Below are 14016 nucleotides of genomic sequence, written 5' to 3'. Positions count from 1 at the left end.
AGTCAAAACAAAAACTTGATTTTCTTTATTATGATTAAGTTCCACCCTAATATACATATATCTTGGTATTCTCTATAATTCTTCCTTTAATTAGAAGATGAATCGAAGAACTATTGCAGCGCCACCAATGTCTTCAAGGTCGATTAGACGCCATGTTATTTCTACCTCTGGAGGTATACATGTACTTCTAGTACCATCATTTTACCATGTGATGAATGTTGTTCACATCGAAAGCTTTTACGTTAAGCTATTGAAACTGTCCGTTTCATTCATAATTTTTGAATGTAATAAATATTACAAAGCGTTAAAACGCCGCTATTCATTTTGAAATACTCGGTATAGTACTGCCAACCAAAATGAGTAGTTGATCTTCTTTGCACCAAGGACCTTCAATATAATAAGGTCCTCATTGTTAGATAGTCGGATCGGTGAGCAAAAATTACTGCAAATTTTTTAAGTTCTAAAGTATCTGGTAACTACCAGAGATCTACGAGAGACTCGATGGGGGTCTACGTTGAGCGTGACAAAAAATAAGAGACGACAAATGTAAGTGGAGGTATATTCTTCTATCAATATAAACCAGATAATATTTTAGAAGCTCGGCGACTGTTACTCGTACTTGTAAAAACTTGCATATTCCATATTCAGTACAATGCGTCGAGATTTGCCGTTGTCGCGCCGGCCGCCATCCCGTCCGCAACACTTGATCAGACGTGCAAATTAATATGAGCAATCACCTCCTGAATTTAGAAACACCCTGTATGTTCGTACTAGCGTTGCGCGATTGTGTATGTTTGGAAAATCAATAGTTTTCTTTTGAAATTTAGTCTGTAATTGGACAAAATAACAAGTTTGAAAATAAGAAGACAAACAAAAACTAACATTCTTTTTAATTTTCAGGATTTTGTCACAAACTGAAATTTACAATATTATAATATAATAGATTATTAAGAGTATAAAACAGAAAAATCTAATCACAGTGCTATACAAAAAAGTGAAAACGTGATAAAAAACAAATATTCTTAAATATACTTTTGATTTAAACCTAAATAAAAAAAAATAAATTGAAATTGATAAAATAGTAACAGATTATACACAACCGAAAAGTAACTGAGTTACTGATAACATGATTATTTCTTCCGGCTCACAAAACTGTACAAAAGCCGTTTTTGATTTTACAATATTTCTCTTTATAGGTACAATAATTACAAGGTTACCTATGGCTCTATTTTAGAGTAAAAAAAACAATGAGAGAACAATTTATAACAAAATTTAACAATTATTTACAAGCAAATATATTCATAATTTATACAAAATTCAAAAGACCGAATTTAAAAGAAATCTACTACACCTAATAAAAATGTCTGTTTGAACTAATTTTCCCATTTTTTTTTTCAATAAAAAAACGTTTCCAAGGAAAATTTACAATTTTTTATTCATTTATACATAAGAGGATATCAAATACTTAGTTGGCATTTCTGGAACCGTTGGTGATATTCATAATGAACACACTGTTCACACTACCACTATACCAACACTCACAATTACACTGACGCGCGTTTCGATAACCAAGTAAGGTAGTAACCAAGGGTAGTAAGTAAGTATCAAAACTTATTTTAGTTAAAGTATCAGCCAATAAATTTTGGGAAATTTCTTTTGACATCATTTCGATTTCATGTAATTTTTACCAGAACATTTACACCTCTCCTAATTGCTAACAGAACGTGATAATTATTTTTAACCTTGCGGGTGGGATGAAGTCTCTCAGACCCGACGTTCGACCCAATTTGTGGTTGTGTGTCTATTTGAATTTTTGAATGATTTTAATTTTGGTACAGTATTTTCCGATCCTTCTAACGCTGTCCATTCGCTAATTACCACCACGTCCGTACCTACCAACTCACAAACAATTATAAATTCTATTCCTCAACTGCTTTCACCTCTACTCCAAAATACCAACCTCTTTTTGCCTTTTCCCCCTTGGACCAAAAGTATTCCCATAGTAGATATCTCACTTACCATTTACAATAAACATGTATCCCCTAGCGTCCTTGTAGAGAAAGCATTCTTGGAAATTCTGAATAAAAAATCCTTCGATCTAATTCTCTATACGGATGCCTCCAAAGCTAAATCCGGTGTCGGTTGCGCAGACACTAAAAACCACGAAATCATTCATTTATCATCAGTCTTTCATTCATACTGTCAATCACAACCATATTCACCGAGTAGTCCAAAACATTCACGAGAGCTACCAAACTCTCATTGCTATTGATATAACAGTCTTCTCATCTGGCCTGGAATTGCTGGAAACGAATCTGCAGATCGCCATGCCAAAGGGGCCACAAAGAATCCTCCTGAAATCCCAGTTCAGCTTGCCAATGAACTAACTAACTTCAAAAACCTCTTGACGCAATATATGGAGCAAGAGTACTACAGCATTACATAACATCCACTCATCTACTTCTCACCTCTCCCTAAACTTTTTGAATAGGAGAGGAGCTGTGCCAAGAAGAAAACTCCTCATAAACCACACAAAACTTACTCACGGCTATTTGATGTCGTCAGAAAGTCGTCCTGTCTGCCAAAGTTGTGACGTTCCTGTGTCTGTTAAGCACATCCTCACCGACTGCACCTACCGCATACCAGCAGTTTGATATGAAAACTAACCTCAAGAAGACACTTAACTACCCGACGGTTCAGGCTAGTTTTATTCTTCTACGGTAAGTTAGAATAAATATTTTGTATCATAATTAAGTAATAATAATTAGTTTGTTTAGCAGCAATGTCTAATTATGAGGAAGAGCAGAAAACTCTCTTGGAAATACCAACTTTTTTATTGGTAATGAAACCACGCGATGGAAAAAACATTGTCCAAACAAAACAGTAAGAGCTAATATCATCGATCGATGATCAGGCGTCAGAAACTGTGGCAAAAACGCCAAAACAGCTATAGAATGTCGATCACTATTTTTCACAGATGAAATGTTTGGCCTTATAGTGGAAAACACAAATATGGACATTTCTAAATTAAAACAAGAAAGAAACAAAGAAGAGGAAAATTCACGGACGTGAATTAAAGTTTTTCTTGGTCTAAGGTGGGTGACCCAAATAAAGCCTATGTCCTAATAAGGGCTATTTTTAAAATTTCCCGCTTCATGATTTAAAAATGCCGCCAACATTGGTAGATGTGTGCGTGTACATTAACTAACACCCACAACAACGACGTGGAGTGCACGCTTGTTTTTATAAAATTCTGGCAGCGTAAACAGTAAGTATTTTCATTTGTACACGGTGTGCTGTGTTTTGTTTATAGGAGAATTATAGCATATTCATCCCCTCACGTAAGTGAAGAAGCTGTAATATCGGTGTATTTCCATATAATTGTTGGTTTGTTTACCCATGTGCTATGCACTAATAAAGCCTACAAAAAAAATGTGTAGGCCTTATAAGGCCACAGGTACAGGCCTTATTAGGATATTGTTTTATGTCAGTTAGAAAAGTATCACAGTAAAATACTAAACCCTTGTTTTCAGTAAAATCACGGAAAACGAATCACCAGCTTCTACCACAAAGAAAAAAAGGGCTCAATGGACTTCGCAACAGATGGAAAACGCTGTTAAAATGGTAGAAAAGCGTATATTATCTACATATGCTGCTGCGGCCAGATATAACATCCCAAGAACAACCATCTAGCGAGTGGGTCGATTACACGAAAGCTGGGTCGGTCGGCTATATTGACTACAGAACAAGAAGCTGGACTAGTCAGAAGAATCATACGTTTGGCTGATGTTGGAGTGTCGTTGACATCAAAGATGTTGCACATACAGGCTTTTTCATTCTGTAAAATTAAGAAAATTTCAAACACTTTCAATCATGCCAAAAACGCCACGGGGAAGAAATGGTTGAGGTTGTTTCTCAAACGACACCCTGAATTAGCACGTCGTAAAGCACAGATGATGAATCCAGCTCGTGCTCAAAAATTAAATTAAGATATTGTTAGCGATCATTTTTCCAAATACAAAAGTGTGCTGGATAGACTAGGAATTGAACATAAACCTGAAAGCATTTACAACATCGATGAAAAAAATTGTCGCATATCTTTGCACTATCAACAGGAAGTTCTGACAGCCAAAGGAAGAAAAAGAGTTCATCAAATAGCGAATGAGCATGCTGAAAGTGTAACTGTGGTGGGCTGCGGAAATGCTATAGGATCAGCTATTCCGCCAATGATATTGTTCAAAGGTAAAAGACTAAAGCAAGAATTCCAAGACAATTCACCTCCAGGCTCTCTGGTGAAGATGACGCCAAAAGGAAGTATGACAACAGAAACTTTCATAGAGTTTATTAATCATTTGCATGAATACAGAACATCAGGGCCATGTCTCCTCATATTGTGGCATTACTTTATATTATCTTCCGTCAAATACCACGCGTGAGTTACAGCCCACGGATAAATCTGTTTATCGTTCTTTTGAGCACCATTGGAACCAAGAGTTGATTAAATAGGTCAGTCAGCATCCCGAACGAAACCTTTACAAGACAAGCTTCAATGTCATTCTCTCACAAAGATGGCCGAAATGTATGACTATTACTAATATCTCGAATGGGTTTCGCGCTACAGGGTTATATCCATATAACCCAGGAGAATAAGGAGAACAAGAATTTCAACTGCAAATGTGGAAGATTCAGATGGGTCAAGCACAGATACAGATAATTTGCCACTGTCCTTGCTCTCAAGAGACAATCCGTATGCTGGAGCTCCACTGAAGATAGACAGCCAATCAAACACGTGTGAGATTCATAAATTTTTACCAACTCCTAAGTTTAAAGTTGTAGCGACTACTCCACGCAAGAAGTCTCTGAATTACAGGGCTCAAGAGATAACAAAAGATTTGTTTGGTGACAGTGCTATGAATTCCACATCACAGATTTCTGTACCATCGTCAAGAATAGAAGATGTTCCTGGTTCTTCGTCCATGATCCAGATTAATACAAAGACACCAAAATCAACCTCTGTTACTGGCTGCACATCTGCACAACCTGCAGTTGCTGCAACGCGAAAGCAAACGTCAGTAAAGACTGCTTCTTTGATATCAGATAAGCTTACGGAATCTAAACCAAAACGTCTCGATAATAAACACGATTCTTGGTACTGTCCAGCTTGTAAAGATCGAGTTGATGATATGCGACAATGTCTTACTTGTGCGGTTTGGTATCATGAGTTGTGTGTTGGACTCACACCCGATGATAATATATTTTACTGTTCAGGAGATTGTTTAAGAAAAAAGGTAAAAAAGATAAAAAAAGGCTGAATAATAATTTCATTGTTTAAATCTGATCTCATTAGATTTAATATAAGTATTGACAACGTTTTATATTCATTTAGAAGTTCATTGTTTACTTGTTTTTATTAAGACTTTATTAAGACACAGGGTTTCCAATAAGGCCAAAGTGACATTTTAATAATTTGTTTTCACAAAAGTGTGATTTTAGTTTTTGAAGCAATTTTGTTTTCTTTATTACAAAGTTTAATAAATAAATATAAGTATTTCAAATTACCAGTGTATTATTATTATAAATCCGCTAGTTATACAATAAAAAAATAAGGTAGGCCTTATTTGGGTCACCTATCTTACTTATCTCAAAATTGGAAGACTTAATACAAAAGAGCTATGGTAAAGAAAAGAACGCTTTTGGTTAATTATATCTCACGATTGATTTCATTTTCTTTTACGGTACCTTCGTTTCGACGATTCGACAACAAGAGAAGAAAGGAGACACTCCAATCAGAAGCCTATTTGACCTTTTTGTTAAAAACAATACAGTTGGAACAAACACAACGTTGGATGAAAAGCTCGAGGAATTTATAGGGCGATATGATTTCGAGCAGTATATTCCAAGTAAGCCTAACAGATCCGGAATAAAAATGTATGCCCTAGTCGATTCCTCTATATCTTATGCTTCCAAAATGGAGGTATATGTTGAAAAGCAACCTGAGGGTCCATATGAACGACCGAATAACCCACAAAATATAGTATTGAGGCTAATGGGATCTATATCTGGGACTAATCGTAATCTTATAATTGGTTTACCAGTGGTGGATTGGTGGAAAAGTTAATTAGCGAGCACAAAATATGTAGGAACGATAAAAAAATAATAATAAAAGAGAATTGGCAACTGAATTTACCAGTATCAGAGCTCGCCTTTAATTTTCTTCGATATTTGGATTTCAAAAAGACATCACTATTGTGTCTTACATACCAAAAAAATTTGGAAATCTCAATCCTATATCCAGTTTACATCATGATGATATGATTGATCCATCTACAAAAGAAAAATGTAAACCTATTATAATCATACCAAGGGAGGTGTAGATAAATTGCCAGGAATACCAGGAGGTAGCCGATGGTTATTTGGTAAATGGTAAATTCCCAAATTATTTTTGCGCGTCATAATAAAACATATAAGACTGTGAGTAGATTATATCTAAGAGATGTTGGAATATCATTGACAAGAAAACATCTGGAGCGACGTTCATAAGAAACAAATATTCCCAGAACGGTAAGAGACAAAGTTGCTCGAACAGGAGAAACCTCCATAGATGAAGACATCCAACCAAGGACCAGAAAAAGATGTTTCTTTTGTAAAAGAGGTTCAAAAACAAAATATTTTTGCAAAAAAAGTAAAAAAAATTGTGTGCCTTAGTCATATCCATTCAGTTTAATCATTTCATCAGTCTTGAAATTTTAACAGAAGATATAAAATATATGAACAATTCCCAATTTACAATGCCACAACGAAATTCCATCACCAATAATTTGCCAGAACGAAAAACGTCTCCGTGCGAATGCAAGTAAGATAGAAATATAGAAAAAAAGCGCTAATAGAGAGCAAAATAGAAGTTGTACAGGAGAAATAGAGAAGTTGTTTGTAATAATATATACAATTTAAGATTAACTTAAACTTAACTTACTATACTAATATAAATATTAAGATATATAAAAGTTAGGTTCGTGAAATTATTCAGTTGTTTGACAGTCTTCATCATATTGGTCGCTGGGATCCTCAATTAATACAGAATCATTCGTGTCTCTAATTAACTCAATTGAATGCTCTAATATCTCAACATCAATCAACATACGTATCAATGTAGTCCCCGAAACTTTTGAATTGTTTATACTCGAATTTGTAGACAGTATTTTACAAAATATTTAATGGGATTTTTCAGTATGAGAAATTTATTCTGATAGTATGACTAAAACTGAACTGTACTCCATAAATATTCGTATATTTATGTCAAAGGCAGAGAAACATTTCTGTTAAGTAATGTTTCAACAAGATTAAGAGAAATCTACCGCATTCTCTCTATAACCCGCAAGTTTCCATATCCATAACTTACTTTCATTCTGGCATTATTCATATATTTTATATCTTCTGTTAAAATTTCAAGACAGAAGAAATTACTAAATAGGTTTAAATGTTCTGACAAAAATTCCATGAAGGCAAAAGTAATTTCCTAAAATTTTAGGACTGATACTGTGAATAAATAAGTCTTAATTCTTACCCCCCTTAAAGTTTTAAGGTAATCTTCCCCGGCTATAGAGAGCTGTCAGAAGTGCCTTTTCATTTTTAACAGAGATAGAAGATTTATTGTGGAAAGTTTCATGACCACCTAAAATAGGTCATTGGCTCTTCCTCTAAGACCAATGTGTAATTTATTAAATTATTAATTCACACGAGAACGAAACAAAGATTTCCGAATGCTGTAGAGGGATTTAAAGGATTAAAAAATAACAAGCTACTAGGTATAATAAACTCCTGGCTAAAATAAACCCACCACTTATATTTTCATTCAAATTTTTATTATTAAAAAATATCGATGGCTTATATACTTTCGGCTGAAAGTCGAAAGATTCTAGTATTTTTAAAGTAGCCTTGGTTGTGGTCCAAGAAATAGAACGAAACAGAAAATATCAGTATCAGTTGACTCATCTCAATTTTACTCTACTCTCAATTTGTATAGTTTCTTCATGTTCTTCATAAAGTTTTATCACCTAAATTTGTTGGTGTAAAGTAGAGGTGGTTTCGGTGTAAATGAAGAAACTATACAAATTGAAAGTAGATTAGAATTGAGACAAGTCAGCTGCTACATATTTTCTGTTCTGCTCTATGGTGTAGAGTACAGAGAAACGGAAATTGAAGTATTTTGGGCCACATAATAAGACATGACAAGTTCCGTATTTTGCTGTTGATTCTCTAAAGCAAAGTGGTTAGTAAGAAGTAACTTTTATTTAAAAGGTAATAACTAAACTAATATAGAAATTGACCTAGATTCTACTCTTCGTTATCAACAGTAAAATATTGGTAAGATCAGAATCACAGTGGTTGACCAAAGGAGGTGACGACTCCATAAATGTTAAGGGAAATCGACAAAGCGGTACCGAATGTTCCTCGACTGAAAGTGCGTGAGTTAGCAGACATAGTAGGCATTTCAAAAAGTGCTGTACATCGCATAGTAACTGAAAATTTGGACATGAGAAAACTGTGCGCAAAAACTACAGCGTTTGGATAAGAAGAAAGTGTTTCATCAAGACAATGTATTGCAATGACCAGGATTAACAAGGAATAAAGAGAAATGGTACATTTTGCATAAGCAATTATAGTAAGAGCTTCAATTTTTCGATTAGTATGCGTTATTTGACCAGAGAAAGCATGATCAAGGCTGTAAAGGGACTACAAGTCAAATTAATCTACACCGGAAGGGATTGTCCAATTAGAGGTGTTATTTTGAACAGCCCGCTATTTCGGTAAATGTCACTTTTGAAGGTAATTTTTTGAAAAATAGAAACTACGCCATTAATGAAAATGGAACGATACACGCTTCAACAACGCATTGAAATTATTAAAATTCACTATAAAAATGGTGAAAGTTTGGCAGAGACGGTTCGTAAAACTAAAACATTTTTGGGTCGACGTGAAGCACCTTCTCGGACCGCAATACAGAAAAATTTGATGGAAAAATTTGAGCTGTTGGGACAAGTTAGTGATGTGAAGAATAAAACCCGTGCACTTCGCTCAAGAACAACTGAGAAAATTGCTGCTGTAGCCCAAAGTGTTGAAGAAAACTCAGGTTTGTCCATTCCTCGTCGTTCTTTGGAATTAGTCATTCCACAAACGTCAATACACCGTATTTTGCATAAAGACTTGGGTCTTAAGGCCTATAAAGTTCAGTTAACACAAGAACTCAAGCCGGCCGATCATCAACAACGTCGTGTCTTTGCTGATTGGTTCCTTGAAATGCATGAAAATCATCTTAACTGATGAGGCCCATTTCCACCTTGGTGGTTACGTCAATAAACAAAATTGTCGAATCTGGGGCTCTGAAAATCCAAGAATTATTGTTGAAAATCCTCTCCATCCTCAACGCGTGACTGTTTGGTGCGGTTTATGGTCTGGCGGTGTCATTGGACCTTACTTTTTCGAAAATGAGGCTGGAGCAACAGTTACGGTGAATGGATTGCGCTATCGAGAGATGAGTAATGATTTTTATGGCCGGAATTGGATGGTATTGATTTGGACAACGTTTACTTTCAACCAGACGGCGCTACGTGCCACAAAAGCAACGAAACCATCCATCTTTGACGGGAAAAATTTCCGGACCGTGTTATCTCTCGAAGGGGTGATCACAATTGGCCACCGAGATCTTGTGATTTAACACCTTGCGACTTTTTCCTTTAGGGCCACGTGAATGATAAAGTCTACGCCAACAGTCCAGCATCGATTTAAGATTTCAAAGATGGAATTCGTGAAGCTATCGAGGATATAGGGCAGTCACTTTGCAATTTGATTATGGAAAATTTCATAAAAAGGATATGGTCCTGTAAGCGCAGTCGTGGCGGCCATTTGGCTGATGTTGTGTTCCATTATTAACGGCATACCTTCCTCTTTATAATGAAATAAACATCCGATCGTTTATCTCAAAAAATGGCATTTTTCTTTGAATATCAAAATAACACCTCTTATTGGAAAACCCCTTATTTATCTTGTATCTGAAAGTGAACATCTGGAACTTTGTCTGACAAAAATCTATGAAAATGTTAATACTTACTTGGAAAGCGCCGAAACCTTCATGTCTTGAGCAATATATTTGAAGCAAGGCGAATTTGGTATCATCATAATTTTTGCATCAGTGTAGCACTGTCAGATTAATCAGGTATATAGGGACAAATTGATCATAATTACAGTGATTAGTTTTTTATTTTGAGTATAAAATGCCACCAAAATATCTGAGGAAACTTGATTCGCGTCCATATAAAGACTACTCACTAAGGAACATGTTCAAAAAGGCTTAGAAAAAGTGAAGGACATTTTTCTGCGGAAACGAGGAATTGAACTTTCCCTGATGATGGGAAGAACACTTTCCGAAAGCTTAATAAATAGTTCTCATTTTCCAAATTTGCTGCAATCCCCAATTTATTGGTTTTTTTAAATATATTTGTAATTTATATAATGAATTGGAACGAAGGCTTTGTCAGTTAGACTATGAGCGTTTTCTCAGTGGGATTATGGCGAAATTGAACACGACAGTGTACTAACTCTAATATATTTCCGAACTTTCGATTTTCAATAAGCCTAATATTCTTGATTACTTAATTGCCAGATGAATGATACATAAGTATTCTAAAGCTCGGAAATATATTAAAGTTAGTAGATTTTGGTGTTTAATTTCACAACAATATAATAATTGCAAATAAAATAAACAATGCAAACATTACAAATATGCAATATAGTGGTGCGTCAATTTTAAACTTGAGTTAATATGCATACAGTTTTATCAATCAGTTACAGGATAAAAGAACTTTTACTGTTAAATCAATCCTTTTGATAGTAAAAATTTAACAAGAGCTTAGAATAACCTATAATACACTGAACTTTAGTTTTGAGAAAAAACAGTTTTAATTTCAAGTCCGAAACAGTTTTAAATATAAATTCGGAAAAAAATGGTGTCCCCGTAAGTAAATGGAAATGAGGGAAAATAGATATAGGGAAAACTTAAATTCAATAAAATTAATGGACAGTGGGTACGGACAAGAATCTTGATAAAATGAAAGGATGGATCGAATATTAATACTTAAAAGGTTTATAAAGAAAATATACGAGGACAGTACGAGAAATTTAGTCACGTTCTGTCTACCGGACTTAAATATATCAGTTTATTGATCGTTTTAAATTTTCAGTTTCAGCTAATTACAGCTGACACAATATTTTTCAGTGTATTAAAAAAATGGGGTGTTGGAATTTAGAACAACTTCATGCAATCAAGTATATTATATATATTAGTACTCACTTAGTAACCTAAGACTACTGAAAAGTTGAAACAAGCTTATAAGAAAAATTGTTTATCAAGAACACAATTTTTCCGATGATGAAAAGCCAGAGAAGACATTGACAAATCTGGCAAAAAAAATTAATTTGCTAGGATTATTACCAGATCAGACCGTTGTTTAATAAGAAGGATAATGACTCTCAGTACTTTAACTGTACATCAAATTTGGACATGAGGAAAATTTGGGCCAAAACAATGCTTCAAAAATTCACAACTAAACAGGAGGAATATAGAAGAAATGTGTACATTTAGAAGACTGCCAATAACCAAGAATCTTGATTTGAGTCCTTGTGAAAAATAAATCTCATTACTTTTCCCTCGTCAAAGGTAATGATAAAGAAATTATTGTAGAAACAGAAGCTAAGAATCTAAATAAAATTCATGGACCATGTAAGAGAATTAAGATTGGAAAGATTTCAGATAAAATGAGAAATAGAAAGACATAAACAACCTGGAACGGTAGGGGATAAGATTATTTTGGTTACAAAAAAATTTTTTATACCAAATTTACATGTGAAAAAATAAATTCAGTTCCGGTAACTGCATATGGTATTAAAAGTCTTGGTAATCCAATTTGACATGAGAATACTATTAAGATTTGAATACAGAATATATTATGATAAGCACTACACACAATGCTTATCAAAGTTAGCTTGGCTATAATATTGAGGATTTCGATAATAAGGAATTGGGGGATCGTAATAACTTGTTTCTGTTGCTCATTGAACAGCGGAACTAAATCTGACGTTTATCTAATAAAGATTGGCCTCTAATTGAGATTATTGGTGGGTTTTATTTGATGCATTTTGTTATATCATCAAATATGTTTGATTATAAACTCAATACTTAAAATTAATGGTATTCTAAAATATGTATAGTAATAAACAATCGCTATTTACATTAATGAGCAGATCCTAAGCCAACACAGCCCAATGTATTCAATATTGAAATAAAATAATTTAAGGCAATATTAATTTTAGTTCGAGTATAGACTATATTGTTTAATAGGCCAGTACATGAATGTTTTTAAAAATTTTATTCTACAACAACGTTTCCCAAAGTGTGGATCGCGACCCAGCGATGGGTTGTAGAAAAATCAACTGGGTTGTGATAAAAATTGTAAAATAAACTAAAAGATGAAGCCGCAGTATTTCTGAATGAGCACTAAGCATCTAAAAAATATTTCCATTTAAGGATAGATGGAATTTAAATTTGCAAGGCTTTGGTTATATTTTCAAAATCGCTGTTATAATGAAAAAAATTAGTTTCAAAAAGAAATTTTAAATCTTTTGAAACATCAAAGTATTGAAATATTGAAACCGTTTCAAATAACAATGGAGAAAATTTACATTTTGAAACTCGATTACTTTCCATATATTCCTTCAAATAATATGCGGACTAGTTAACAATTTATATACTTGGTGTAACACTTAACAACCATAATGAAGAGGAGATGAAATTATTCAAAAGAGGCTAGCGAGCATACCATAAATTCCGGCTTCTAATGCTATGTAAAAAACGCAGTAGACATACTAAAATAAAAATCTACAGAATAGCAATAAAGTCAACAGTAACCTATGAAGTAGAAACAATGAATCTAATAAACACCATTGAAGAAAAGAGCCAACGGTAAGATATTAAATTTTTGTGATTTCCAAATATGACAAATCGTTTACAATTACCCCAGTTAAACCTATACTTTCTTAATATTCATTTAAAAAGTTTTAGAGAAAAACAGATACCCGCAGAATGGAGCAGTGAGATCCTGTGTTTATACTGGTTGTTCGCCTGAATTACTGTTTCAGGATTTAGCAGCATAAATTAAAAATAGATGTAAAATACTGGCCTATAAAGCACACTGATTAATCACTGGGTAAATGAACCAAACCTGTAGTACATTAACGTCTCATCGTACTATTTAGAGGTTGCAACATACCGTTGATATAAGTTCTATACATTTGTGGTTGCGCCCTCTGTAAAGCGGCCGGATCTTGATACTGAGTTTGCGCCATATTCATCATCTGCATAGGAATTTGATTGTTTATAAAACCAGTGTTCGCTATATAACTAGTAACAGCACCGGGTGTTTGCTGTGTGGGCATAGGATAACTATTCATATTGTAAGTCTGCATATGTTGCATAGTAGCTACGTTTGTACTATTCCTACTAGTTCTACCGAGATTTTGACCGATAGGAGGTGTTACGGTACCACTCAATTGATTAACATTCATATTTGTCTGATAGTATTTGTGATAACCCAAAACTTGTTGTTGAAGATTAGGCGGTAAACCGGACGGAGGCGTCAAATTTCGAACAGTTTGATTCTGTACCATTTGATGAGGAGGCGGTGGAGTTGCGTGTAAATGTGTCGGGGGTGGAGTCAATGTCATTGTAGCTGGAGGAGGGGTCATTATTTGACAAGAAGGAGCTGGCGTCATGTCTAAACCGTTCGTTAGCTGTTGCAGTTTAGCTATGCTCGAACTAGCATTAGCACTAGCCGGTTGTCCTCCCGTATTTCCTCGCTGTGACGGAGAAGGCGTTGTTGAATGATTATGGGGATTTGTTTGTATGTAAAAGTTAGTTCCTGTAAATAAATTATTATTGTTATTATTGGTGCACTTCACAAAGTG

General features: G+C 34.4%; 1 protein-coding gene across 3 annotated transcripts in view; it reads right to left on the bottom strand.

Moving 5' to 3' along the window:
- Nucleotides 1-873: 873 nt before the first annotated feature.
- LOC130446121 (histone acetyltransferase KAT6A) overlaps nucleotides 874-14016 on the bottom strand; it is a 48018-nt gene continuing 34875 nt past the window's right edge. For all 3 annotated transcript variants that reach the window (XM_056782209.1, XM_056782210.1, XM_056782211.1), the window contains exon 20: nucleotides 874-13970. In XM_056782209.1, the coding sequence (XP_056638187.1) occupies nucleotides 13285-13970 (686 nt within the window). In that variant the 3' untranslated portion in view covers nucleotides 874-13284. The remainder of the gene's footprint in view (nucleotides 13971-14016) is intronic.

Source organism: Diorhabda sublineata, chromosome 6 (genome assembly GCF_026230105.1).
Source record: "Diorhabda sublineata isolate icDioSubl1.1 chromosome 6, icDioSubl1.1, whole genome shotgun sequence".
Classification (NCBI taxonomy): Eukaryota; Metazoa; Arthropoda; class Insecta; order Coleoptera; family Chrysomelidae; genus Diorhabda; species Diorhabda sublineata.
This window is presented reverse-complemented; position numbering and strand designations above follow the sequence as displayed.